The 25454-nt window shown below is 29.0% G+C and overlaps 1 protein-coding gene across 1 annotated transcript; it reads right to left on the bottom strand.

The window, feature by feature from the left end:
• Nucleotides 1-664: 664 nt before the first annotated feature.
• LOC107443978 (uncharacterized) lies at nucleotides 665-18578 on the bottom strand. Its single transcript, XM_016058009.3, has 6 exons — nucleotides 18141-18578; nucleotides 16562-16717; nucleotides 12116-12388; nucleotides 6028-6150; nucleotides 3788-4081; nucleotides 665-941 (listed from the first exon to the last, which is right to left on the bottom strand). The coding sequence occupies exons 1-6, from the start codon at nucleotides 18280-18282 to the stop codon at nucleotides 814-816; spliced, it is 1116 nt and encodes a 371-aa protein (XP_015913495.2). The 5' UTR covers nucleotides 18283-18578; the 3' UTR covers nucleotides 665-813.
• Nucleotides 18579-25454: the final 6876 nt, after the last annotated feature.

The following is a 25454-nucleotide window of genomic DNA, read 5'->3' as shown; positions in this document are numbered from 1 at the left end:
TAGAACACCGTTTGGTAATGACTTCAGGTTAAAATAACAATAGAATATGGTTTTATGATATTTGATAAAATTAAATGAATGGGGTAAAATTCGGTAATTTTATCATGATACCTTAGAAGTTGGCATAAAAGCTATTTATTTAGTTGGATTTACTTTTCCAATGAATTTTTACTAAATGTGTGTTAATAAGAACAATAATTTTGAAACCAAAATTTTCGGTAAACCGTTACCATGTGATCGAAGGAATTACCAAATAATTGGCGTAAATACCGTATATTTTTGTTTTATTACCGAATTAATAGTTCATTTCAAGAATAATTTGATTACCACCCAAGTACGGTAATTTTACCAGAAATTTTTTACCATATATTATTCCATATAATATTCCATTATAGACTATAAATTTCCTAAAATTATATTCGGACATATAACTATTATTCTAAATTAGTAGTACTCAGTAAAATTATCTTTAACTATTAACTAAGAAAGCATTAAAGAGATAAGTACAAGCTAATCTGACAAGCAAAGGTGGCCGGAGTGCTGTGCTGACCAAACTGACAAAATCACATCGTGTCACCTTCATGACCTCTCTGGTCGACTGGTTGTAATGAGAGTGCTTTACTATTAACTAAACATATATGTAAAAGTTAGAGTAGTAAGCAAATCTATTTTAAAACATATTTATTTATATTATTGAGTACAAAAATCAATGATAATGAAATTATATATACTTCATGATTATAAAATGGTATATTAAGTTTATAGCACCAAAGTAACTTAGTACCAATATTTAAATAAAGAAAATGATGCAGTTTATAAGCCTGATGAACAAGAATATTGTGTATACTTGAAACTAAAACCAGTATCATGTATTGGACTGGTTGCATCTTCCTGGTGTTTATCGTCACTCGCAAATGTAATAACCATAGGTCCAGTATTACCTACGACAAATAAGAATGCATATTTTATAAATGTTTTATAAATAATTAGACAACATTTTTCTTTTGAAATCAGTATTACTTCTTTTAAAGGGAATCGTATCTAAATCAGTATTGTTTTATTTATTTCATTTTCAGCTCAGACTATTATGTAAAAGCGGTTCTTTAATTTTCTCGATTATAGAACTCTAAATAATCAAATTTATTTCAGCGGAAGCCGACTTTATAAAAGGCATCTCGGAATAAACTAACCAAACAAAGACTATTGAAATATTTAAGATGAAGAATGAAATATTTTCAATTAAGCTGAATTATGGTTTCCAAAAAAGAATTGTTAGAAGCAGTGAGAATGGTTATCAGAGAAACATAATTCTATATCCTTCGATTTGGCTATTTTATTTTGAACTGAAAATTTTGATGCGAAATACTGAAATAATTTTTATAAATGGCTATCTTTTTCATAATTTATTCAATATATTACTGTTGAAAAAAAATTTTACTATTTTTTTCATTGGGAGTTTGCTTAAATAATTTCATATATAAAATCGAAATATTAAATATATTATGGATTACTGAGTTGATATAAATGTAATTACATGCTTAAAATTAATGTTGGTTAAAAAAAGTTCTTGGAACCACTGAGATTCTCCTGGGTTTCATTAAACACTTTTTTAGGAACAACAGTTCTAAAGCGTAATCTAAATCTCAAAATAACAACCACAAAATTAGCATAAATTTCATGATTTTTATGAGTATGATTTTTATGATTGATAGATTATAATTTTTATGTCAATAAGGAATTTTGCACAGCATTGAGTATTAAAAAACAAGGAAAAACTCAAAAAAGTGTAGAAAAAAGACTGCAAAAAACTCTCATAAACTCAACAAACAGTAAGACAAAAGTAAATCATTAAGCGCAAATTTATCGTAATGAGGAAAAATACAGAATGATATGATTTCGGTGCCCATGTTTTTAGCAAATTATTCGTAATTTTAAAGCAGTCCTTAGTCTCTTTTCCACATTTACACTTAACAAAACAAAAACGTAACAGATTGATTTTTAAAGCAATATAAATTATCGAGTTAACAAAAAAATAGGCATACATAATTAAATTTTTAATCAACTTAAATACACAAAATTGATATTTTAAAGTATATTTTAATTTTATAATAATTGATTTTGACAGTCAAAACTTGGATTGCTTTGAGGAGTTTTCGAAGGAAAGCACATTTGAAAGTTAATTTTTATTTGTTGAATATTTCAAAAAAGTTCATATCAAAGTTATAGTTAAAATTAATTGGATGTTTAAGTAGAATGCTAGGAATAAAATATCACTAAAGCTTTAAACGACGCATAATTTAAACTGATTTATATGTTATCGAACGAACGGAAGAAAATAACATGATATTTCACCATTTTGTTATCAACTTCATTTTCTATGAAAAGCTATATTTCCGAATACATTTTTCATTTCAAAAAATTGTCATCTGACTGCCATTCTAACATAATTGGCATACTGACTGCCATTCTGACAGTCTTTATATTTTTAATTTTTTAATTAATATACTATTTTCCTGTCTGTATGTTACGAATTTGTATTAATGCTATGCTTCGTGCATATTTGTCTGATATTGAATGAATATCTCCAAGTCATTTAAAATAAAATGTCATAAAAAATATTGCGATGTCATTTAAAAACTTAAACAGAAGGTGCTTCAACGACGCTTCGCTTATTTTTAGAAACCTCGTCAAAAAGTATGCACATTAAGAGCCATAAACTAATATTCAAGGGAGAGAAAATAAAATAAAAATGCTATAGAAATCTGGCGAAACTTTAGTGAGGAAGGTGGGATGAAAAACGAAATCATATTTAGGATCTGGTGCAACTTAGAGGTGTTTTTAAGAATCACCTTTTAACTCCTTTTTCTGAGCAATAAAATAGGTTTAGATCTTTTCAAAATTTCTTAACTTACCACGGTACTGATTTGTTAGGTTTCAATAGCATTTTTGATTTTTTCAACTCTTAAATATTTATTTGTGGCCCCTAATACGCACAGTTTTTTTGCCTCATTTTTAACAAAGGAATGAATATACACCGAAGAGCCATTACATTATGACCACCCTCCATCTATAACAATGGGCTCGCCTAGGTTTTCATGGTTTCTCGCCTAGAAACAATGTTTTCATGGAGCCCATTAGGACCCATAATTCTCATAGAACAATCCCTGACGTCTGTAAGCTACTTGAACATAGTTGCAGACCAGGTTCACCCATTCATGGCAACAGTTTTTCCTGCGGGGGATGGTGTTTACCAACAGGATAATGCACCATGTCATAAGGGTCGAATCGTCATGGATTGGTTCGAGGAACATTCCAGTGACTTTCAAGTCATGTCTTGGCCCCCAAATTCACCTGACCTTAATCCAATAGAGCATTTGTGGTCCAACTTGGAAAACTAAATTCCTGCTGCCACGCTGCCACCTCGCAATGTGAGGGAATTGCAGCATCAGTTATTGAGCGCTTGGTACCAGATACCTCAGACCACCTATCAGCACCTTGTGGAATCAATGCCACGGTGGGTGCTAGCAGTTTTGAGTGCTAAAGGTAGTCCTACATGTTATTAGCAGGGTTGTCATAATGTAATGGCTCTTCGGTGTATATAAAGGATTTTTATTACAAAATACCTTGCACACAAAAAAAGTGTGTAAGCAATCCTTATTTAATAGCAAATAAATATGAAAAGTTTTACATTAAAACACCTTAAAAATTCCTTAAAAGAATCCTATTTTTTTTAAGGGTATACAAAGAAAACACCTAAACATTAGGAATTTCACTTATTTTTCCTTACCCAACTTTGTAGCGTTAAATTTGCCCTCAGGAAAATATCCACACTTTCTATCAGTACCAAAGCTTAAATACTCCATCTTACAGGCATCAGCTGGGTTTGTTGTACTCCATACATTGACATTAAAGCTTCCTTCAGCGTTGAAGATAGCACCACACATAGCAACTTCTTTTCTTAAGCATATTGCATAGTTCATGTTTATAAAATACGTGTCTTCATTGGTATCGATATTTCCATAATTAAAAGATTGAAAACGACCTACAGCTCCTGTGTAATACTGAAGACAATGAGTAGGAGCTGCAAAAATAAAATATGGCCTTTTATGAAAATAATAAATATGTGAGACAACAAATAATAGCTGAATCCGAATCGTAGATTTTTCCTTCTTATTACACCACAGTTCTCGCATAAGAAGATTCGATTGTAAACCGTATATCTGCACTCTTAAATATTGCATCAATGTTAATCTGAAACACGAGTTTAACTTTTAATTTACTAGAAGCCAAATAAATTCAACTTCTTGGCTCACATTAGCAGCTTCGATTTTTACTCGTATGTCTACATTCTCTTACATCGCATCAGTGTAAAATCGAATCATCAGTTTAACTTAAAATTTATTTGAAATCAAATAAGTTCTACTTTTGATTTTATGGCAACTAATTCGAATCAGTTTTACTTCTAATTTAATTTAAATTAAACTATTAAAGAAACGAATATTTTTTTGTGTTTTACATGAGTTCTTCTTCCACGCAAATTATTCTGTTCCTAAAAGATAAACTAGAACTTTCAAGTCATACTCTGTACAAAGAAATAAACACAGTTCCAATTAAACAAAAAAAAAGCATAATTTCTCATCTGAGTATAAATAGCAAAATAATCATTGAATGAAAAAAAAATTGAGGGGATGTCTTGAAATTTCTTTTACTTTTTTCTTCTCTTTTTCTTCATTATTTTAAAGATCATTCATACTTTTTTTTAACAACAAACAAAAATAAACCTTATTGGGAACAAAAACAAACACATAAATACAAAGAATATATATTCGTCGCCAAGAGGAAAATCCTGTCCAGGCGACTAAGAAAGGTAACATAAGAAATTCATTTAGATTGGCCAAAGACTAATATAAAAAATCAAATGATTCCTTTAAAGGGAAAAATAGAGATCTAAATCGTCGATGTTTATCACAAATTGAAATAAAGCCCGCTTAAAAGAAAAATATATTTGGATATTTTTCAACTGAAATGGTAATTTATTATATAATTTATTTGCTAAGTAAAAAAACTGTTTTCGTGAAATTTCTTTTGTAAAGGGGAGAATCTCATATATTTCAGTTGGTCTCCCTTCAGACACATTTGTTTTTAATTTGCATATTAATTTATTGTTGTGTAAATAAAGTAAAATACGAAAAAATACATTATGGCGAAAAGGTAATAGATTAATTCTTGTATATATGTTAGTAGTAGTTATACTTGAATTATTTATATTTAGAGAATTAATAATCTTGAAGCATTTATTCTGAACTGAGACTAAAGGAAGTAAATTAGTTTTATATTCACCGCCATATATTATNCTAAATCGTCGATGTTCATCACAAATTGAAATAAAGCACGCTTAAAAGAAGAATAAATTTGGATATTTTGCAACTGAAATGGTAATTTATTATATAATTTATTTGCTAAGTAAAAAAACTGTTTTCGTGAAATTTCTTTTGTAAAGTGGGGAATCTCATATATTTCAGTTGGCCTCCTTTCAGACACATTAGTTTTAAATTTTCCTATTAATTTATTGTTGTGTAAATAAAGTAAAATACGAAAAAATACATTATGGCGAAATGGTAATAGATTAATTCTTGTATATATTATTAGTAGATATACTTGAATTATTTATATTTAGAGAATTAATAATCTTAAAGCATTTATTCTGAACTGAGATTATTAGTTTTATATTCACCACCATATATTATTGCACCATAATTAATTAAAGAATAAAACCAGGAGTAATAGAGTGCTTTCACAAAATTAAAATAAATTTTATTCTTGAGGTGATAAAATTTAACTAAAACAAAGCGCAATTTTTAAGATAAATTGTTATATGTGTTTTTCATTTCAAATTAGAATCGATATATAGTCCTAAATATTTGATATTATTTACAGATTTTTTAAAATCTAAAATGTAGAAAAACTTAATCAAAAACCATATGGTTTAATAATTTAATTATGCCTTAAAAATAGTTTTCTTATTACCCATAGCGGTGCTTCCACAAGGTATTTGAGTAATTCGAATCCTCCATTTTCTTTTGTCGCTCTCCCCAGATGTTGTTACAGTAAAACGAAAAGGACCTGTACTGCTGCTTACTTGTAAGTACACTGAAATGGAAAAAAAAGAAAGAATATCCAAAATTGTAATTTATAAACCCTTTTCTAATTAAAAATGTTCTTACCCCAACGTTATAATACATTGAGAGAACATATTTCAGTTTGGGATATTTATATTATACAGTGCGCTAAATAAAAAACCGAGCACTTTTTTAACTTTTAATCAAATAAACGGATTTTCACACACTAATTATACGATGTAATCTTAATTGTTCAATGAACTAGTCTTAAATATGCTGATTCATTTGAGTCGACGATATTTTAAGTAATGAGATCAAACACATAAGCGTATTTTCTCTAAACAAACATGAGTTTTAATTTTTTTATTTTGACCCTCAAAATATCCGCAATCTAGAAAGTCTGGTCCTTATAATTTAGTCAGGAGAAAGGCCTCTAAATTTCTTTATTTCGCCAGATATTTAACTTCATTTTTTATTGAATCAGAAACATTTTGCATTCGGATATAAAACCCGTTAATCAAAAGACAATTCCAAAGAAACAATTTCTTTTAACAATATTTATAATTTATTTTTTGCGGCTTAATTCAAAAATGGTTGTAAATTTTTAAACAGCAAGACATAAACAATTTCGTATATTTTTAATGTATAGATTTTTAAGTGACAAATTCCGAAATTTGATTGAAATCGGTCGAATAGTTTCTGAGAAATTAAAGTTAAAAAATCAATTTTTTTGAAATTTTATTACTCAACATTCATTATTAAGCCGATTTTACTTTAACATTGTGAATTGTCAGTTAAAATAACATAGTTTAAACTAAAGTAACAAATTTGTCTGTCTTAAAATTTTAAAAAATATAATAATTCTTAATTCGCAGTTAATTTTTAAATTCATTTTGAGTCGAAGAATATAAACATGAATGTATTGTTTATTACAGTGCATATTTTTTTCATCTTCCATTAAATTAAAAGCTAATTCTTTTAAATAAAATAATCTCTGTTTTGCATTCACTACTCTATACTAATAAATAGCTATTGTTTTGGTAAATATTTTAATGTCATGTATGAATAAAATATAAGCAAGTTTTTACATCAATCTATATTAGCAATCTATTAAAAATCAGTTTTATAATTCTTAAAATTAAGTGCATGTAAGGTGAAAATAAATTTTTCATGTATTTCTAAAAAAATAATTCACAAAATTCTGCCAATGGAAAATAATTGATAATGGAAAAATTACCTTTAAATACGTAATTGCTTTATTCAGTTTCTGAAGCAACCTACTTAGATGGAAGCATTGATAAACTTCTTATTTTTAAAAAAATCGTTAAAAATAGCATTAAGCACTTATCAGTAAAAAAATTTTTCAAGTAAATATCTAATTTTAAAACTAATTAAGGTTCATATGATAATACTTCGTACACAGACTTAAATTAGTGATGACACTATTTTGTTCAAATTTCAGAATAATAAAATTTAATTTTAAGGACCAATGTCCAGCCCCCTCTTAAACACTTTATTTACAGAGTACTATGGTCCTCTCTTGGTTATGCTACGTTTAGAACTATATGTTTTTCGCCAATTAAAGCCCTTACACTTGTTTTGAACTATCTTCTGGTAATCTGGGCTTTGAAAACAATTTAAATATTTTAAAAGTAATTGACCTATTTTTCACCAAGAAATTGTTCGAAATTAATGAATAAATTTTTGCAATTTTTTATGAGCTAAAATGACACAAGGGTGGAGTAACTTTCCTAATATTCGATCATTATTTTCCCAACAAAGTAATTTAGCTCCATATTTGAATTTTTGAGGTATTGAATTTTCTTAGTTTTTCCATTATGAGGCTTCGGGGCACAGTCAGTTTTTGGTTTAACCACTGACTACAGAAAGGCTCCATCCAGTGAGTTAGTAGACAGTGTGTCCCCTCATGAAGTAAGTGCAGGTTTGAAAGCAAGACGGAAAAGAAGAAAAGCTGCTAGTAAAGCCGATTCAGTTATAGCTAGTTTTAGGGAAGAGTATATTTATTCTTTCTTCTAGACCATTCTCAACCATACCTGCTTTCGATAAAGAAGCAGTTTTATATATATGATATAATTTTTTGAAAAATATTAGTAGTTACAGATATTTTCTTTTGTCTAAAAAAATGCTAGACTGTAAAGTCTTTCGTACCAGTCTTTGCTCTCTTCCGTCTTGATATTTATAGGCTTTCAGCCCTGATGAAGTGCTGTTTTTGCTAACATACATATCTTTAAAATTTCGTTTAAATTGCTTACATAAAGCATTTCCATTTTGACTTATTATTTTAAAGTTTTTATCCTAAAATTTGTTTAAAACCAATTTTAGACTTAGGTTGAGCTCTAAGCGATATCATAGTTCAACATGCTTTCAAAATGCATCATTTCGTTCCTAATAAAATATTGATTTTCTTTAACCTCTACTTCGAAATACCAATTCGAGGCCAAACAAACATCAAGACGGTAACATTTCCCTTTTGTTTTTCATTTCATTTTCCTACAATCAAGATATCAGTGACAAAACTGGATGAAGGGGTTTAAGAAATAGGATAGTTTTTCAATAAAAGAATGAAAATCTCATAAATCAGACTACGTGTCTCGGAATAATATGCTTCAAATTACTTTTGAAGTAAAAGAAAAATCAATTACTTCAAAGTTCCTGTACTGTTCGTCGACAGCTTCTTGTTACAGATAATTTCTCGTAATAAACTTTTGTGAAAACGACGCATCAATTTCTAATGATGGCTTTCGCGGTCTACAGATTTTATTTCCATTTAAGTAATTGAGGCTATAACTAGAGCATATCACGCTATCATCCGTGATATAACTATACTAGAACGGTACTAGAAGGTGCTGTGCAAATTTAGTGAGGTTTTGAAGATGGCTAAGATTTCCAAAAATAAAGATCATATCATTAGTTGAAAATTTAGGCTGAATGTAAAACTAGATTATAATATCTAATAAAATATCTTTTTCGAATTTTATTAATAATTATGCTAGTCAACAGAAAAAGATTTCTTCCCTGGTAGCATTGTTTCCTTACAAGTTCCTGATGTAATTGATGAAGCTGGTTTAGACCATATCAGGAAATGTCCTTGAAATGTAATTGAATTCAAAAACGAGATATTAAATTTTTGTAAATTTGAATTATTTTGTTTAAAATTTCAAAGATATATAACGTACTGTGCAGCAAAAATACTAAGTGCGTCTAATGATTTTTGTAATTAATTAAATATAAAATGATTTATGTATACATTCTTAGAAAAATTGGTTCAACGTTGAATTATCTCTCTTGAAATATAGTATGGTTCAAACTGCTTAATTAGTTTACATAGTTAAACTTAATTAAAGTTAAACTATGTAAACAATAATTGGAACAAGTTTCCACACTCACGCTAAATCGTAGTACCATGCAATCAAGTTTTAGTTTAGATATTACAGCTCTACATGGCAACGTACAGGGTGTAACAAATTAGATCCCTATTATGGTTCATCACACTCTGAAATTTTTGATAGTGATTAGTTTTTGTTACACAAAAAAAGCTCTCTCCAAATTCCCTATGGAAACGGAAACTTTAGGAAAACTCAATACCTGTGTTTAAGAAAATTCCAATACAATTCTTAAAAATCATTAACGTAATTATAGTTTAAAATCCTTCTGCTCGAAATTTTACTTTTACAGAACTTTTTTTTTAAAATAAGAAATGTATTTTGTTTTACAAAACATTCCCGTAAATTACGCTCGTGACTGAAGAAGGGTATGTAGGGTTAACTGACTGCAAACATTAAGAAGATTCTAAAACCGGAATAATCTTGAAATTTTCTGTTGGGTCACCCCCCTTGTGTTATGTTTACAAAAAGTGTGAACAGGTTTGATATTCTAGTAACTTTCTTTTTATTGGGATTGCATTCACATTACACGTAATTTTACCATTCGTGAAATTTTTCCATATTTTATAGATTCAAAAAGTCATTTAAAGGAATTAATATCCTGACATAAATAAAATGTAAGAGTTGCCATGTTCTGTATCTTATCTACAGTATTTTTTTTCTTGTTTTGAGCTAAAGTTAAATACATTTACAAATTGAATAGCACCAATCATATTTTAAATGGTACAAGTACAATATCAATACAGGAGGTTATGTTTTTAAGCTAGAAAGGAAATAATAAATCAGAAGAGTATAATAACGAATTAGTTAGTAGCACTGTTTAGTATCCATTGTCACAAAACATTCGTTCAGTTTAATTGACATAGCATACTTTTGGAAATTTTGGGGAGCGTTGAACCATATTGTTAGAAAAAATTAATAAATAACAATTTATTTAATTGCGATTTTACCCTATGCAAACAGTCAAATAACCATATATTAAGTTAGTATTCAAACTGTTAACTGTGAGAAAAACTGTTTATTAACAGCTTTCACCTAATACGGTTGAGCAACCAGAATTTTATCACCTCAACTGAGCCCTCCTTATGAAGCCACTTTGTTCCTAGCAGCTGGTTAGATATTATAACCGATAGTGCTAATCTGTCAATCTTATTACCGACAGAACGGAGAGTCGAATCCTAGCGGTGACACCGATAAATTTCCTCTATTCCTTTCAACAAAGGACAAGTTTTCTGTGTCCTGCGCACCCCAATTTGTGACCCTGGACTATAGGAGTACGATAATTCCATACGTGCATAAATGGCAGCGCGATAAAGCTTCTTAGCACAAAGGAGTCTAGTATTTCTCATCTCTTACTGTAGGTGATATAGTCAAATAAACTAATTAAACCGCATTCCACGGTTGATTTGATAAAACAAAACTCAACCACAATCTAACTCTTATGCCATTACATAACAAAAAGCCTTGCTCTAATGTCTAGTTAAATTACGGCTTTGAAACCATGCTAGTTCCGAATGGTTAAAAAAACGTAAAAAAAATAGTTTTGCATTCATGGTTTTTTAACCAAACGATTTCAAAACCATAAAGGTAAAAAATGATCCTTACCGTAAACTTTACTGTTGATTGGATGGACAGTCTGCTGCCAGATTTTACCGAAATTTTAGAATACAAATTCTAACAGTGCCCATAGTCCTTTAAATTTGTTGTAACCTTAATGTGATTCCAAACTGATCCTGATTATAATGCAAATCAATTTTTTTAAACTTGATTACTCGATACACGTTTCAACTACACTACTTGACAATTGCTAAGGAGCAACTGATTTATGTAAAGTAGCGTTCTTCACAGCCGTCCAATAACAGCAAAATAAAGTGTAGAGGGCGTGGTGGAACAGTACCCGTTATATGTATAAAAAGGCAATCACGCAATCTCTTCATTCATTCGAAAATTCATAATGTTAGGTATTTGACCAAAATAGTAGCATAGGTTGTTGAACTTATTTCTATGAAATTCAGTGTGATGCTGCAATTATTAAGTGCGAATGTTAGCAAGATATCATTTCAGTTTTAACAATCGTGGTTAAACGACTGGAAGCAGGTCAAAATATCACCACCACAATAGCCGTAATAATGAGAGAGTCAAAAAGTGCCATAGTGTTATTAAAAGAGACCACTGAAGGTGGAAATGCTCTATGATAGCTTGCTGGTGGTTGTTGATGGTGGTGGTGGTTGTTGGTGGTCCACAACCCAAGAGTAACGATGTGTATCCCCAGTTGCGAAAAGGAGCAGAAATGTCATTTCTAAGGACCTTGAATTTCTTAAATAGCTGTGTCCATTTTCTTAAATACACATTTTGAGCTGTATCTAATTTCTTAAATGCACATTTTGATCTATGTCTATTTTTTAAACACACATTTTAAGCTGTGTCAAATTTTTAAAACTGGCATTTGTCCAGATTAAAAAGCACATCGATGAGTCATAAGATGGCTTCATTTTTAAATAAATTAAGTTTAGTATTTTTTAAAAGTAATTTAATAAGTATCCTAAAACCTTTATTTATTTTTAATAGAACACTATAATGTTTATAACTTACTATGCTGTCCCGTATTTTGACCACATATGACTGGTGCAATGCTATTTAAATCTTGGCCATTTACTGCAAAAAGATCAGTAGAGCACATACCAGATGTTGGTCCCGCAATGTAGAATTCTTCGAAATCCAATTTTAATTGGCATATTTTTGAAAACAGTTTTGGTCGCACAGTAAAACTGCAAACTCCACTGTTACTGGTCCATGTATTAGGGTAACCAGGACTAGTAAAATACGTCATATTTGCAGTCGATGTAGTTCCACATGAAGACGCGTCTGTGCAAAAAATAAACAAAATTAAACATAATGAATATAAAAATATAAAATGTTTTAATAAATCGTTTTATAATTGATATATTGTTAACAAGATACGCTACATGTAAATAAAAATTAAGAGATTTTTATGATTCAAACTATTATTTAACAAGTTTCGTGGTTGTTATCTGTAAAATCACAGAAGGGAAAATGAAATTGTTGTATCGTAAGTACGAAAATGTTTCTGGGAAAAAGCTCCAAAAAGAAAAAATAATTCATAAGTTAACGGTCATTTTTCAAGATATGCTATAACTAAAATTCTTTAACCTTTCTGGTTGTTGTTTATTTTAATAAATTTATTCGTATTTCATATTTGTTCTTGTTTTTACGGGTAAATTAATTTTCTTCTTAGGCCTAGATTTTTAGAATTACTTCTAGATTATCATTTATTTACTTTTTGCACTGAATTTGAACTATTGTGTATTTATGTCGTTATTAATTTTAATCTAGCCTGGCTGAACCAAATTCTATTTGATAGATATAAAGTAATGAATAGCTTATTTTTGTAGTATACGTATAATAGAAATAATAGACTGTTGAAAAAAACAACATAATTACATTTTTAGAACTTCGTAAAAGGAACTAGTTTAATTAATTAAATATTTGCTTAAAAATTTATAAATGCATTTAAAAGTTTTAATCCTAAATTACTCGAGCCTTAATATATTTTAGAAAAAAGCATGGTATTAACGTTTTAAGAAAATACTAATTAAGAACAAATGTTTTATTTATTTAATTACATTTAATTTATGAATATTTTATTACAGAACATTTTTTTTTAAGTATTTGAATTAAAAATAATCAAAATAGCATAGTACTAAAATGAGATACTAACCAATGAATAATTGGGATAGGACAAATTTATATCAGTAAATGCAAATTCAGCCAATTAATAAAAAGTTCAAAAAAGTCATTTAAAAGCCATTACCATGTTTGAAAAATTTTAATTTAAGGGAAAGGTCTGTCCTATTGGGACAAATTTAAGAAAAGTGCTTTAGAAATTGAACAACTTACTCATCTTCCATTATAATAAAGTAGTTTAGACAGAACTATTTCAAAGGAATATTCAAATTAATTATTCGATCGAAATAAATTTCAATTCTAGAGTGTTTTTTCCATTCTTTGTGGATACTGAGGATAAAAATATAATGCATATAAAATTAATACGTTTGCCGTTACGTTATACTTTAATATATTATATTAATACGTTAATACGTTACAAAATAAGTTTGCCAAAAATTGACATTGGTCATTCTTGCATTTAGTAGTAGATAAATAATTTGCTTTACAAGCCTAATTAATTTATCCGTCATAATAAGAAATCATTAAATTACTTTGCCCAAGAATTTTGTAATTAAAAACAAAAATTACACATATTCTAAAAAATGTTTAAAGAATATACTAAATTTCATTTAAATGTTATAATTTAAGTGTGAATAACACTGTAAGGTTTTAAAAAACATATATTTTTTTATTTTTGTAGTGTTCATAATCGATAAAATTTTTATTAAAATTATAAACAAAGACAATAAATACAATTTCAAAACAATCAGAAACATCATAGGTGTGTTATGTTTTGTTTTTACTTAACGTTTAACTTTTTCTTTTTTTTTTAGGTGCAGTCGAACACAGATTTTACATTTTCCATCGGAGTAGCGTTAAAAAACCTCCAAAGGGGGAAAACGTAAAATCGGAAGGGGGGGGGGATTTAATCATACTTCTCAAAAATTGACACTTACGAGATGACTTGGAAATCTTTACTTATTTTATTTTGGTTTTGGATAAAATTTCAACAGTATCTCTAGCAATAGTTACTATTGTTGGCAAATTTGCTTTATGGTTTACATTTGAAAATAAATATTGTTTCAGTGAGTTTTGTTGTTGTTTCTAATCCCCAAGAGGTCCATCCCAATTAATCAAATTCATAAGTCCAAAAATGTCCAGAAAGTCTAAAAACAGATGAGGTTTTAAAAAAACCGCGTCGATTCAGTGAGTTTTAGTATTTTGAAACAGTTGCTGGTATATCCGCCGATATTTTTTATTAATCTTCATCGTTTTCACCACAATCAACGGACAATGCCATTAGTTCAGAAATTGAAGGAATTGAAAAGTAATGGGGATGTGTGTTTCAGGCGATATGCATGTTATAACTTCGGAAGATGTTCAGCCAAGCATTTTTATTCTGAAAGCCCAATATCCCCGTTGAATACCGAGAAACCTATACTATCAAACCAATTTAAAATATAATTTAGTCGAAACTGTCTAATGCTGTAGAAATCAAAATGAGAGTTTCAAGTGCATTTATTTTTGAACTCGAAACATGTTGCAAGTCACCAAAAGCAAGAAAAAAATAAGCTCCCATACTTCCTTTAACTACATTTTCTGTCCATGGAGAAAGTTTTTGCAAGCTTTGTGGAGAAAAAATTATTATGATCGGTTAGAAAAACATATAAAGAAGGATTTTCTTAAATAAGGATAACGCAATATTCGGATTAACATTACATTATCGGTATAGGCAACTTTCACGAACCAGCAGAAAATGACTCAGGAAGCAAAACCGGGGTTAACTTAAAACCGGGGTTCCACTGTATGAATATATATATANTCCATAAACGTCACTACTGCTCTTTATCGGTGTCATCTAGGTCATTCCACGGCATATTGTCAACTGGTTTTCATTTCACCGTAAATTTTTCGCTGTCAATTTCCAATTTAATAGTTCTATTTTCGGAAAGAAGGTTAATGTTTATTTCTTTCATAAGAAAAAAGTACAATTTGGATGTAATGAAATATGAAAGCATTATCGTTTTGTTATAGGTCATTCTATTGATTTTTTTTTCGATCATAAAATATCTCTGGAATAAAATTCTTCGCTTATAAGTTGTAAAAATACCGCAAAGTTTACATCATGTAGCTCAGTGTAATAATTTTTTCAAAGCTAAAACTTATGCTGTCTTACCGAATTGTATGGTAACATTGTAATGTCTAGAGTGCAAAATAAAATAAAATGAATCACCCGTTATAACTTTTGATCTAATGAGCGGATTTCTCGTTTCAGGACTCAATCTTAATGGTTCGTGGGGATGACGTCAATATGATATTTTATTAGAACAGACAAGTTTTAAGTTATGAAATCACACACGAAAACTAACTTTCTCAGACTAAACGTACCTTTATTTACGCACCTCAGAGCGTCCCTCAGAGAGCGATCAGATTTTTAGACGTCTCTGCTCTGTAACTTAAAATATCGTTGGTACTCATTAATTAGCATATTTAAAGTCATTTCTTCGAACCATTATGATAGAGTCTTAGAACACGAATATCTGATCATTAGATCAAAAGTAACTCCGGATGGTAATTATTTGAATTTTAAAAAAAATCCCAATTCTGTAAATATTTTCGTAGTTCTTCGTGATAAATTTAGATAAGCATCGTGGAAAATAGGACTGCTATATACTGCCGTATTTCAAATTTGTTCGTAAGGGGAAGCACATTTTTCTAAATTTTTGTACTGAGTACAACAATGAAACTGAAATACTTTTAATATTATTATACGTTTACATACATGCCTACATTAATAATGGTATCTGTCTTCACAATTAAATAATTAAATTTAAAAAGTGATCAATATTACACGGAAGGAATATAAAGAAGTTTTGAAGTATGAACCTAACCATTGCTTTTTTTACTGACTATTCTAGAGTTATATACTATTTTTTGCTTAATTAACGCTTCTGAAATTACTCAGAAGTATACGAATAATCAAGGTTCAAAAAGAAAATGCTGATATCAAATCTTGCAAAAATGTAGGGGGAGGAGAAGATAAAAAGAAAAGAAAATGTTTAAAACCACATCAAGAATGAACAATCAAATAAATATAATTACTTAAAATTCGTAAATATATATATATATATATAAGTGTGTGCATGTTTTTATTTACTTAAAAGAGGAAAAATAATCTTTATTTAAGGCATTTATAGTGGAGTATCTTTTTAAATAATATGCACTATTTAGCACTTCAAAAGTTTCTCCATTTAAAACTTTCTACTTCATTTGAAACAGTATTCAAATATTAAAGATAGAATATTTTTAACGAAGCAGTTATGCTCTGAAAAATAAAAGAATTCATCTTACAAACGCAACACATTCCAAGTCCCCATGCACAAGTCTCAATTCCTCTACCGCCTCTTTTTATGCAATCCTGTGCTGATAAACAAGTCCCCATTAATCCAGATGAAACTTTGCAATTATCAGTGGCTGATAACTGAGACACCAATTGAAAAATTGAAACTGTAAATAAAAGATGAACAAAAAACATTTAAGTTAACTTTTATGTTAACATTAGCTCTATTTACAGTTGAAATAAAATTCATCCATGGAATCATTTTGACAACGAAATTGAATGTTTGCAAGCATTTTATTTTATTTATTATTTACGTTGCATAGATAGAACAATACATACATAGAAATTCAAAAGCAATGAAAGTAAAATATTTTATTTTCGTACTTTAAATAAAAGGATAAAAAATATTATTTTACTTAAACATTTTAAAGTATATTCTTTAAAAGTTAATCGAAAATAATGCAAACATTTAGTGGGCTATATTAACTTTTTTGATGACTTGAAGAAAAACGTGAAGCTGACAGTAAATTTTGACTTAATAATAGTGAGCAAAATTTAAAATTTCCTAATAATTAATCCATTAAGCATAGTTTTTAAACTGTTAAAAGTATTGGTGCATTACAAATTATAATATAGTTTAAATCTACGTACAACCTTAACAAGGAATAGGCAGAACCATAACTGTACAAGGTAAACGACATAAGTTCACCTAGTGCGAAAACGTGTTTCATCATGAACGGAAATCATTCAAATCATTATTTAATAAAGTATGAGAATATATATTAATATGCTTAAACGTAGAGGTAATTTTCAAGATGTTAACGGTTATAATTATAACGGTTTAGCTTTTAATCAAAGTTTTTTAAGCAAATAAATATTGCAGCAAGTTTTGAATGTCGAATTCCTTAAGTATTTTCTTTACTATGAAAACCAAATAAAATGCGGTTTATGTAGTGATGCAGCAACATCACATTTGTTAAAAAAATTTATACTAAAATCCGACGATAAAATTTTACAAAATCGTAATAAAAGTTTTAGAACTAAAAATTGAAATATTTTCCAAACCTTTTATTATAATGAGATAATTCATGAAATGATTTGATATGTCAAAAATGTAGACCTCTTCAGTAATTATACCACATTATATTACTAATTGATCTGAAATCTATCAAGTAATTACTCTCATGATGAAAAATTTAAGGTTTAACTGCTTAGAATTTTAGAAAACTCTTATGTTCGAGTTTTAAGACTTTTGGAATAAAAACAAAATCTTATTAAAAAATATGAAAAAAAAGGCTTAGGTTAAAAAAAGGAAACGGATAATAGTTTTAGTCTGTATGTTATCAACGCGGAGAAGACATAACTTGAAAAAAATAAAGATCGCATGAAAAAGCACTTTATCACGCTCACATAAACTTGAGTATAGCAGCAAATAATTTTGAAGATAATCTAGAATTGATATCTTTGAAACTTTACGTCTTTCTCTTCCAATAATCTTTTTTTAAGAACAATATTATGATTTTATAAGTATTGATGGAATAATTTAAACTTTGCAAAAACTGATATAACTCAAAAATGCTATGTACTTACCCCTTGCAGTTCTTCCAACTGTATTATTTTTTCCCATTTGTATGGATGTTTTATTTCCTTCAGTGCAAATGCAATCACTCATAAAATAAATAAATATTAAAACACACGTTTGAAAGATGCTAAAAATCATCCTTGAATTCATCACTTTCCAGAGCAGTAAATGAATTTCCAGAAAGTGTCAGCTAAAGCTCAACTGCTTCGTATGAATGAATTAGTTCAACAGCATAGAAGACACTTAAAAAAAGTTTATATAGTCAGATATTTAACTGGTATAGTTTTTTACCCTATTTAGATGAAACATATCTTATAGGCTTAGTCAAGTTTCAGTATCTTGACCTCGAATTATATTGAAAAGGGGACTTGGTTTCTATTCCAAAAAAAAATGTGCAATGTAAATGAGGAAGTTTGCTGTTTTGTGTCAATATTGTCATCCCGTGTGTTTCACTGTTCTTATCGTAATTCCCAAAACCTTCACCCGGATATGAAAATTTCCCTATTACTCTATATCATACACATAAATATTATTTTCTTCCCCTGAGTCAGTTCTTGGAATACATTTAAACATATTGTTTTTCAAAGAATAATGAACTCATAAACTTCCATTTCCTCAAAGGTTACTTTGCTAAATGGTAAATATCACAATAACTACTTTTCAAAAAGTGCATTACATTCTGAGAAAAAGCGGTTCAATGTTTAACCATAATATCGGTACATAGAACCATAATAAAGTGCAAATTTTCCTCAACCTCAATAAAGTGTTAATTTAAACAGCGTTTTTGTTCAAAATAAATAGCATAATATCGTGTAATCAAAGTTAAGAAGTTCGATAATATGATTTAACCAACAACCATATTAATTTTGTTGCAGCAAATTAGAACGATAGTGGATCAACATGCTGAAACATTTTTAATAGTGTATGCAGCTCAAATATTAGAAAAAAAAGTTTAATTTTTTGATTAAATAGGATTTTTTTTTTATTAATTATACTTTTTAAAATGACCTTCTCCCAATGACGTTTCGCTGTTTGAAAAATGGCGAGATATAATGTTAAAGATGAATCTGGAAACACCTTAAAAATTTGGAAATAATCTAAAAAATTTGAAAGACTCTAGATTTGTAGATTTTTTTAAATTTGTTTAGTTTTAATGTCCAAATATTTATCAGCAGGAGAAATATCTACTTGTGCAAATTATGAATTTTTGTGCAGCTCCTCACAAAAAACTTGAAGGCATTTTACTTGAAGTTGCATTCGACCGGAAATATTAGCTAGAATAAATATTCGCCTATTTTCTTCAAACTTAAACTGCATGCTTAAAATTATATTCTTCACAGAAATACGTAAAATAATTACATAATATTTACGTTATTACCAATTTTTCGGTTTATTATTATTATTTTAATTTAGAATTTTTTAAAAGCAAACTCATTTTTGCAAAAATTGGTAAATCAAAAATGCCTACGTACTTTTGTAGTAATTAAATTTCTGTCAAACTGTAACTTTCCTACGGAAAATTTTTCTTCTCAGCAACTAAAGAAATTTAATATTAAACTGCATCGAAATCTGTCAATAAACACAGTTTTTCTGTTACTAAATGAAATTTGCAACCATTGATACAGAGTGCATGTGTTGGGTACTGATTTTTTAAAGTTTTAAATATGAAGAACTTTGGTATCAAAGCGGCAACAAATAGTTTGATGCATTGAAACAAATTTCATCCCTTATGACACTTAAATACGTATGTAGGTCTGAGCTTTTAAAAAATATGGAAAACTATATAAATTCTATCTTTCAAACGTGATGGTTCTCTATGCTCAAAAATCACGTAAATCACATAGTATTGGAATGATTAAAAAAATTAATCAAAATTTCACAACTCTGTTTCAATATGCAAACCAGGGGGTATACAGCTACCTTCGTGGTAAATTTTTCCGCCGTACGTACAAAAGAGTAGTTTGTATCCTGAAATATGGAAAATATGTAGTGTATACAGATATGTTCTGTAATATTTTGTTAGAAGAAATATCTGTCAACTTGTTTTTTCCGAAGCATACGGTTTATCACTGATAACTTAGCTGCCAAAAATTTTTCGTAACTTTATTTTTTTTTACTGTGTATATAATTGAAAAACTTCGTTTTTCATCGCAATCTAGAAATTGTAAAAAATTCTTATTATTATTTATGTTATTTATTTATTTTTTTTATTCAATTTTTTTTCTCAAATTAGTTTAAATTAATTTGAATAAGTAAATTTTTTTTTTCAAATTAGTCTCCAATTCCAAATCCGACTTGAGACATTTCAAACAGCTTGACTTGGACTCCTACGCCAACTTAGACTTTGAAAAAAAATTTCCGCGAATCCTAGAAAATTATAAATCTTCTTACTAAGTAAATGTTAAGTTGGTAATGTCACATTGTGTAATATAACCTAACAGTTGAAGAAATAAATTAAAAAAATATATTTGAATATACTAGATAAACATTTTATGACAAGATTTTTTAGTGAGTAATCATGAACTATGGAACTGTCAAAAATGATAGAACATTTAATTTATTTGCAATATCTTTATAAATAACTTAGTAATTTAACTGATGAAATATGATACTGAAATTTAAATTAAGGCTACTGACTAATGCAAAAACATGATTTTAAACAAAATTTTCAAAATTGAGTTCATTACAAATTTTGAATCTTTGAGCTTTTAGCTTTCTAAAAATTTTTTACTTTTGTTTATACCAAAATTATTTACTAAGTGATAGCAGTTTTTGTGCAAGGTGATAACAATGGTTAAACTAGTGATTTTAAGTCTTTAAATCCTTTTATCTCAAAATCAAGTTTTTTCACATTTTACACCACTTTAAACACGATACCTCATGTTATTTTTAAAGTAATAGTCTACAATTTTGCATGAGTGTTCATGATTATAGCACACAAGTTTAGAATTAGAGACTAGGAGAAAAAAGTAGAATTTCATTTTTAGGCATGTCTTTTAGCAAAGCCAAGTGCGAAAATTTTTAAAAATTTGATTTTTTTTAACTACATTAATCCCTAACTCAGTAGTACATGCACTTGCTTTGTAGATAATAGTTCAAAAAATAGTTCATAGCCTTCTAAATAAAATTCTCAAAGAATTTTTTGTTTTGGAAGGTAGAATTTTTTTACAGACCAAAAAAAATCCTTATTTTTTACCTAAAAATGGCCATTTAAAAAAAAATAATAATAAATTTTTTTTGATAATTTTATAAGTTTGAACACAGAATAAAACATATAAACTGGTTTTTTAAAATTTTATATTAATATTTAAAAAAAAATTGTCAAAACTAATCTGATACCTTTAAAAGATAACTTATTAATATAATTCCTTTATTAATATCTTTTTTTCATTCGTTTCGATACTATTCTGTGTTCTTTTCTTACATTTCAATCAAGCATATATTAAAAAAAGTTCAAATTTGATAAATTAAATTTGTAATGAATTGATAAGTTGTGACTCAAATAATTTTCATAATATTTATTCGAGTAATATTTCTGTTCACAATAATTATAAATATTTGTCTAAATATTTCTACATAAAATTTCGGGTTTGAATTCTAGCAAATATTTCTGATTCCAACTGCAGCCATATTTTTCAACTCCAGCTTCACAACCCTGATAAAAAGGAAGAAAAAAAAATATAAAAACGAGTTAGAACTTTATGTAAAATCAGCATTTACAAAATCCAAGTTTAATGATAGTCAAAATTAGCAAATGACCTTGAATTACTATGTGTTGTTTATTTAGAGGGAAGAGACAGTTACTCTACTTAGAATCTGACTGAATTGTTAGTTTTGTTTTGCATACGAAAGACATTAACATGGGAGTAGTTTTAGTACCTTTTCCTTAAATTTTGCTCTTTTAACAAGTAAAGAAATGTTTTATTTACAAAGGTCAAATCAGCATTATTAATGAAAGATGGAAGATTCAATGGCTAGAAGTATAAGAATAAAAGCTTCTAATTATCAAAATTAAAAGTTAAGCACGATTATTTGGGGAAATTTTATCAAATTAAATATAACTTTCTTCAAAAATGATTTACTTCCTGTTTCTTTTAATTTAAATTTCAATTAATTTTAACTATACTATAGAAAAAAGATCTCCGAAATCTAACAGCTTTGATAAGAATAATGTTTAATGAAAAAATTAAATGTGCATAAGAACAAGATTTGAAAAAAAATACTATTATAGAAAAATAAACTAGTTATTTTTATTGTTAAATCTATTTAATTTTTTAATTGCTGCATATCATTAGAATGTATATCTACGTTTTGAAAGTTTTTAGTAATTACATGAAAATAATAGAAAAATAGAAAGTTAGCAACTTTAATTCCCTGTTTTCGCAAAATAATGATTAATTAAATTAATTTTAAAACTTCGTTCGTGTAATGAAACATAATATTTTAGCTTACTATTGGTTAAACCATAAAAATTAGTTTTCCAAAGACAATACCATCCAAAAAAAAGTTTATATATATTTATTATTTTTCATTTTGTTTTTAATCAATATTAAAAAATCGAATTTTAATAATAAATAAAATTTTTACATCATTTTAAACCAAGTAAGTTTAAATGAAAATTTTATATGAAATCGTAAATGTTCATAAAAGTCATATTTTAAATTTTTTATTTCTCAAGAATATTTCGACAGTCTATATTTGCGATTTTGACATTTAAATTTCTCAGTTTAAAATTGTGTAAAAATTTGTATACATTGAAGTTCAGACTTGTTTCTGACTTTATTAAATTAAATAATAAAATATGATAATTAATCGTAAAAAAAAATATATTTTCCATAAAATTATCTTTGTTTAAGAGATTCATAATTGTATGCACAAAAAAAAATGCTTTTCTAGTTCCACAGTTATAATGAATTGCATAAAAAGAGACATTAATGTTAAGGGAAACACAATTTCAACTTTTCTTCCAATCAAATTACTTTATTATTTTCAATTATTATCAAACCATATTTTCAGATTGCGGTAAACTAAAATTTTCAGACTACAGTATTTTAAAAATTGGAAAATCGAATTCGTTGAATAAAATATCTTATTCAAAGAAAGTACTGTTTTGTGTCTGATTTCGCAACTTTTCAATAATGTCTATACAAACTAATTAGTATAATTTAGGTTTGATCCCGAAAAACGTCTTTTCAACTCCCATTGGCAATCAAACTGATTTTTGATCCTGATTTTCTTGATAAGAAATTACAAATTTGATAACTCATTTGTTGTTCATGCTTAAATACTATTATTATTATTATTATTATTTTATCTTTAATGCACACAGTATTTGGATTTAACTTTCGACAAGGATTAAAAATATGTAAATATTTAAATTGCTGATTGAAGAACACCCTATATATATATATATGGCTTGAAGAACTTAATGAAGAAAATACTAGCTTATTCGAATGCTGGACTACCAATATAGTGCGGGAAAATAGATGGGGGTTGTAATCACTTTTGGTTTCCGCACCACACTTCTCAACCGTCTTATTTCTGCGACATTTTCCCCGAATGCGGTCATTGCACTTCTGATTCTCATCTAAGGAAAAAGGGAACATGAATGATCAGTTTTTCGCGGGAGAATATGCTTCACTAATCAGGTTCTCATATCTCCTCGAAGACAGTCGGAGGTATGGAACCGCAATCGGTGAGAATGCTTCTTTACAGCTCTTCTGAAACAGGGATGTCCCGCAGTGGACTGATCGTTAAGACACGGTTCTCATCAGATCACCGAAGTCAAGCATCACTGGCTGCGGTCAGTGTGCGGGTGGGTGACCCACGGGTCTGGGATTCTGTTTATACCGAGGGTGTGCGGTATTGGTCCTCGTTAAACTGTGCTACCGTAAAGTGCTCGACTTCGCGCGCAGGTCGTCGGGCTACCGAAGCGGGTGCGCCATCCCCTCCGCAGAGGATCAAAATTGTGATGGCATGTCTTCGGATCATCCTCCGGGATGTTTCCCAGACCGTCGCCAATAGCCCATTGTGCAGCTCTAGTGCGACGTAAATTAACAACAACAAAAAAAACACAAAATGAAACAGGAATATTATATTAGAATGGGTTGACAATCGCAGAATTCATCCGATAGACTTCCTCCTGCGTAAATGAACCTCGATCCAAGAAGGAAAAATAGCTTGTTATTGCTGCTAATGTTGTTTTCCTTCAACAAAATTACACATTTTTATTATTACTGACAAGTCACGTCTACAAATGATAACAAAAGAAGAAAAGAGATGCGTATGACATTTTGCTACAGTTTCATTACCTTTCGGCTAGTGGTTTCGTTGAGTGATAATCAGTGGCGTATTGATATCCCAAGTCAGTAGCATACATAGGTGTGGAGAGGTCTGGGTTTAACTTTTCGATTAGATTTCACTGAAAAATTGTTTTTGTTGTAGTTCATTTACGTCGCACTAGAGCTGCACAATGGGATATTGGCGACGATCTGGGAAACATCCCTGAGGATGATCCGGAGACATGACATTGCAATTCTGATTCTCTGCAGAGGGGATGGTACCCTTGCTTCGGTAGCCCGACAACCTGCACGCTAAGTCGAGCACTTTACGGTAGAACAGGACCAATACCGCGCACCCTCGGTCCCTACGCAGACTGATCCAAGTGGTCCTCCACCCCCACACTAACCGGAGCCAGTAATGCTTGACTTCGGTGATCTGCTGGAAGCCGTGTCTTAGTGATCAGTCCATTGCGGGACTTCACTGAAAAGAGTTGTGGAACTACTAGAAGGACAAACAACAACAAAAAATTAATTTTCAAACTACTTTGGAAAGATATATATTTTTAAACTTTAAATTTAAATTCATATTTTAAACAAAAATTTTAAGTAAATTTGCATGCGGATTTTCTTCTTATGGTAAATAATTTCTCTTAAATGTGAGTCCCACAGTGGACAAATCGTAAGACACCGATCACCGAAGTCAGTGAGCATTCACACTGCGTGCAATTGCGAGTGAGAGTGCCTTATCAAGCAACGTTGGCAACCCTTATGAAAAAATCGAGGTATAAATGAGGTATAAACGAGGTATATTTTAAAGGTGTAAAGGAGGTTGTTGTTTAAATACGTCGTAAAGGTTGAAAAGGGTGCAAATGAATACCTCAAAATCAACCTCAAATATACCTTAAATATACCTCCAGAGGTATATATGTTTCAGCCTGAAGTATATTTTTTTACACTTGTGGAAGTATTTATTCAACAACCTAAGGTGTGTCATTTTACACTTCAGGTTATTATAAATCAACCTCAGGTGTATTTTGTTCG

The sequence above is a fragment of the Parasteatoda tepidariorum genome, chromosome X1, assembly GCF_043381705.1.
Source record: "Parasteatoda tepidariorum isolate YZ-2023 chromosome X1, CAS_Ptep_4.0, whole genome shotgun sequence".
Classification (NCBI taxonomy): Eukaryota; Metazoa; Arthropoda; class Arachnida; order Araneae; family Theridiidae; genus Parasteatoda; species Parasteatoda tepidariorum.
The sequence above is the reverse complement of the archived record's forward strand: the minus strand, read 5'-3'. Positions and strand labels throughout refer to the sequence as shown.

Excerpts from the sequence above, each read along its gene's own strand:
- LOC107443978 (XM_016058009.3), bottom strand. The coding sequence starts at position 18,282 with ATGAATTCAAGGATGATTTTTAGCATCTTTCAAACGTGTGTTTTAATA. Across the intron at positions 16,718-18,140 it reads AGTTGGAAGAACTGCAAGGG|TTTCAATTTTTCAATTGGTG; the intron begins GTAAGTACATAG and ends TTTTATTTACAG. Across the intron at positions 942-3,787 it reads ATTTAACGCTACAAAGTTGG|GTAATACTGGACCTATGGTT; the intron begins GTAAGGAAAAAT and ends TATTTGTCGTAG.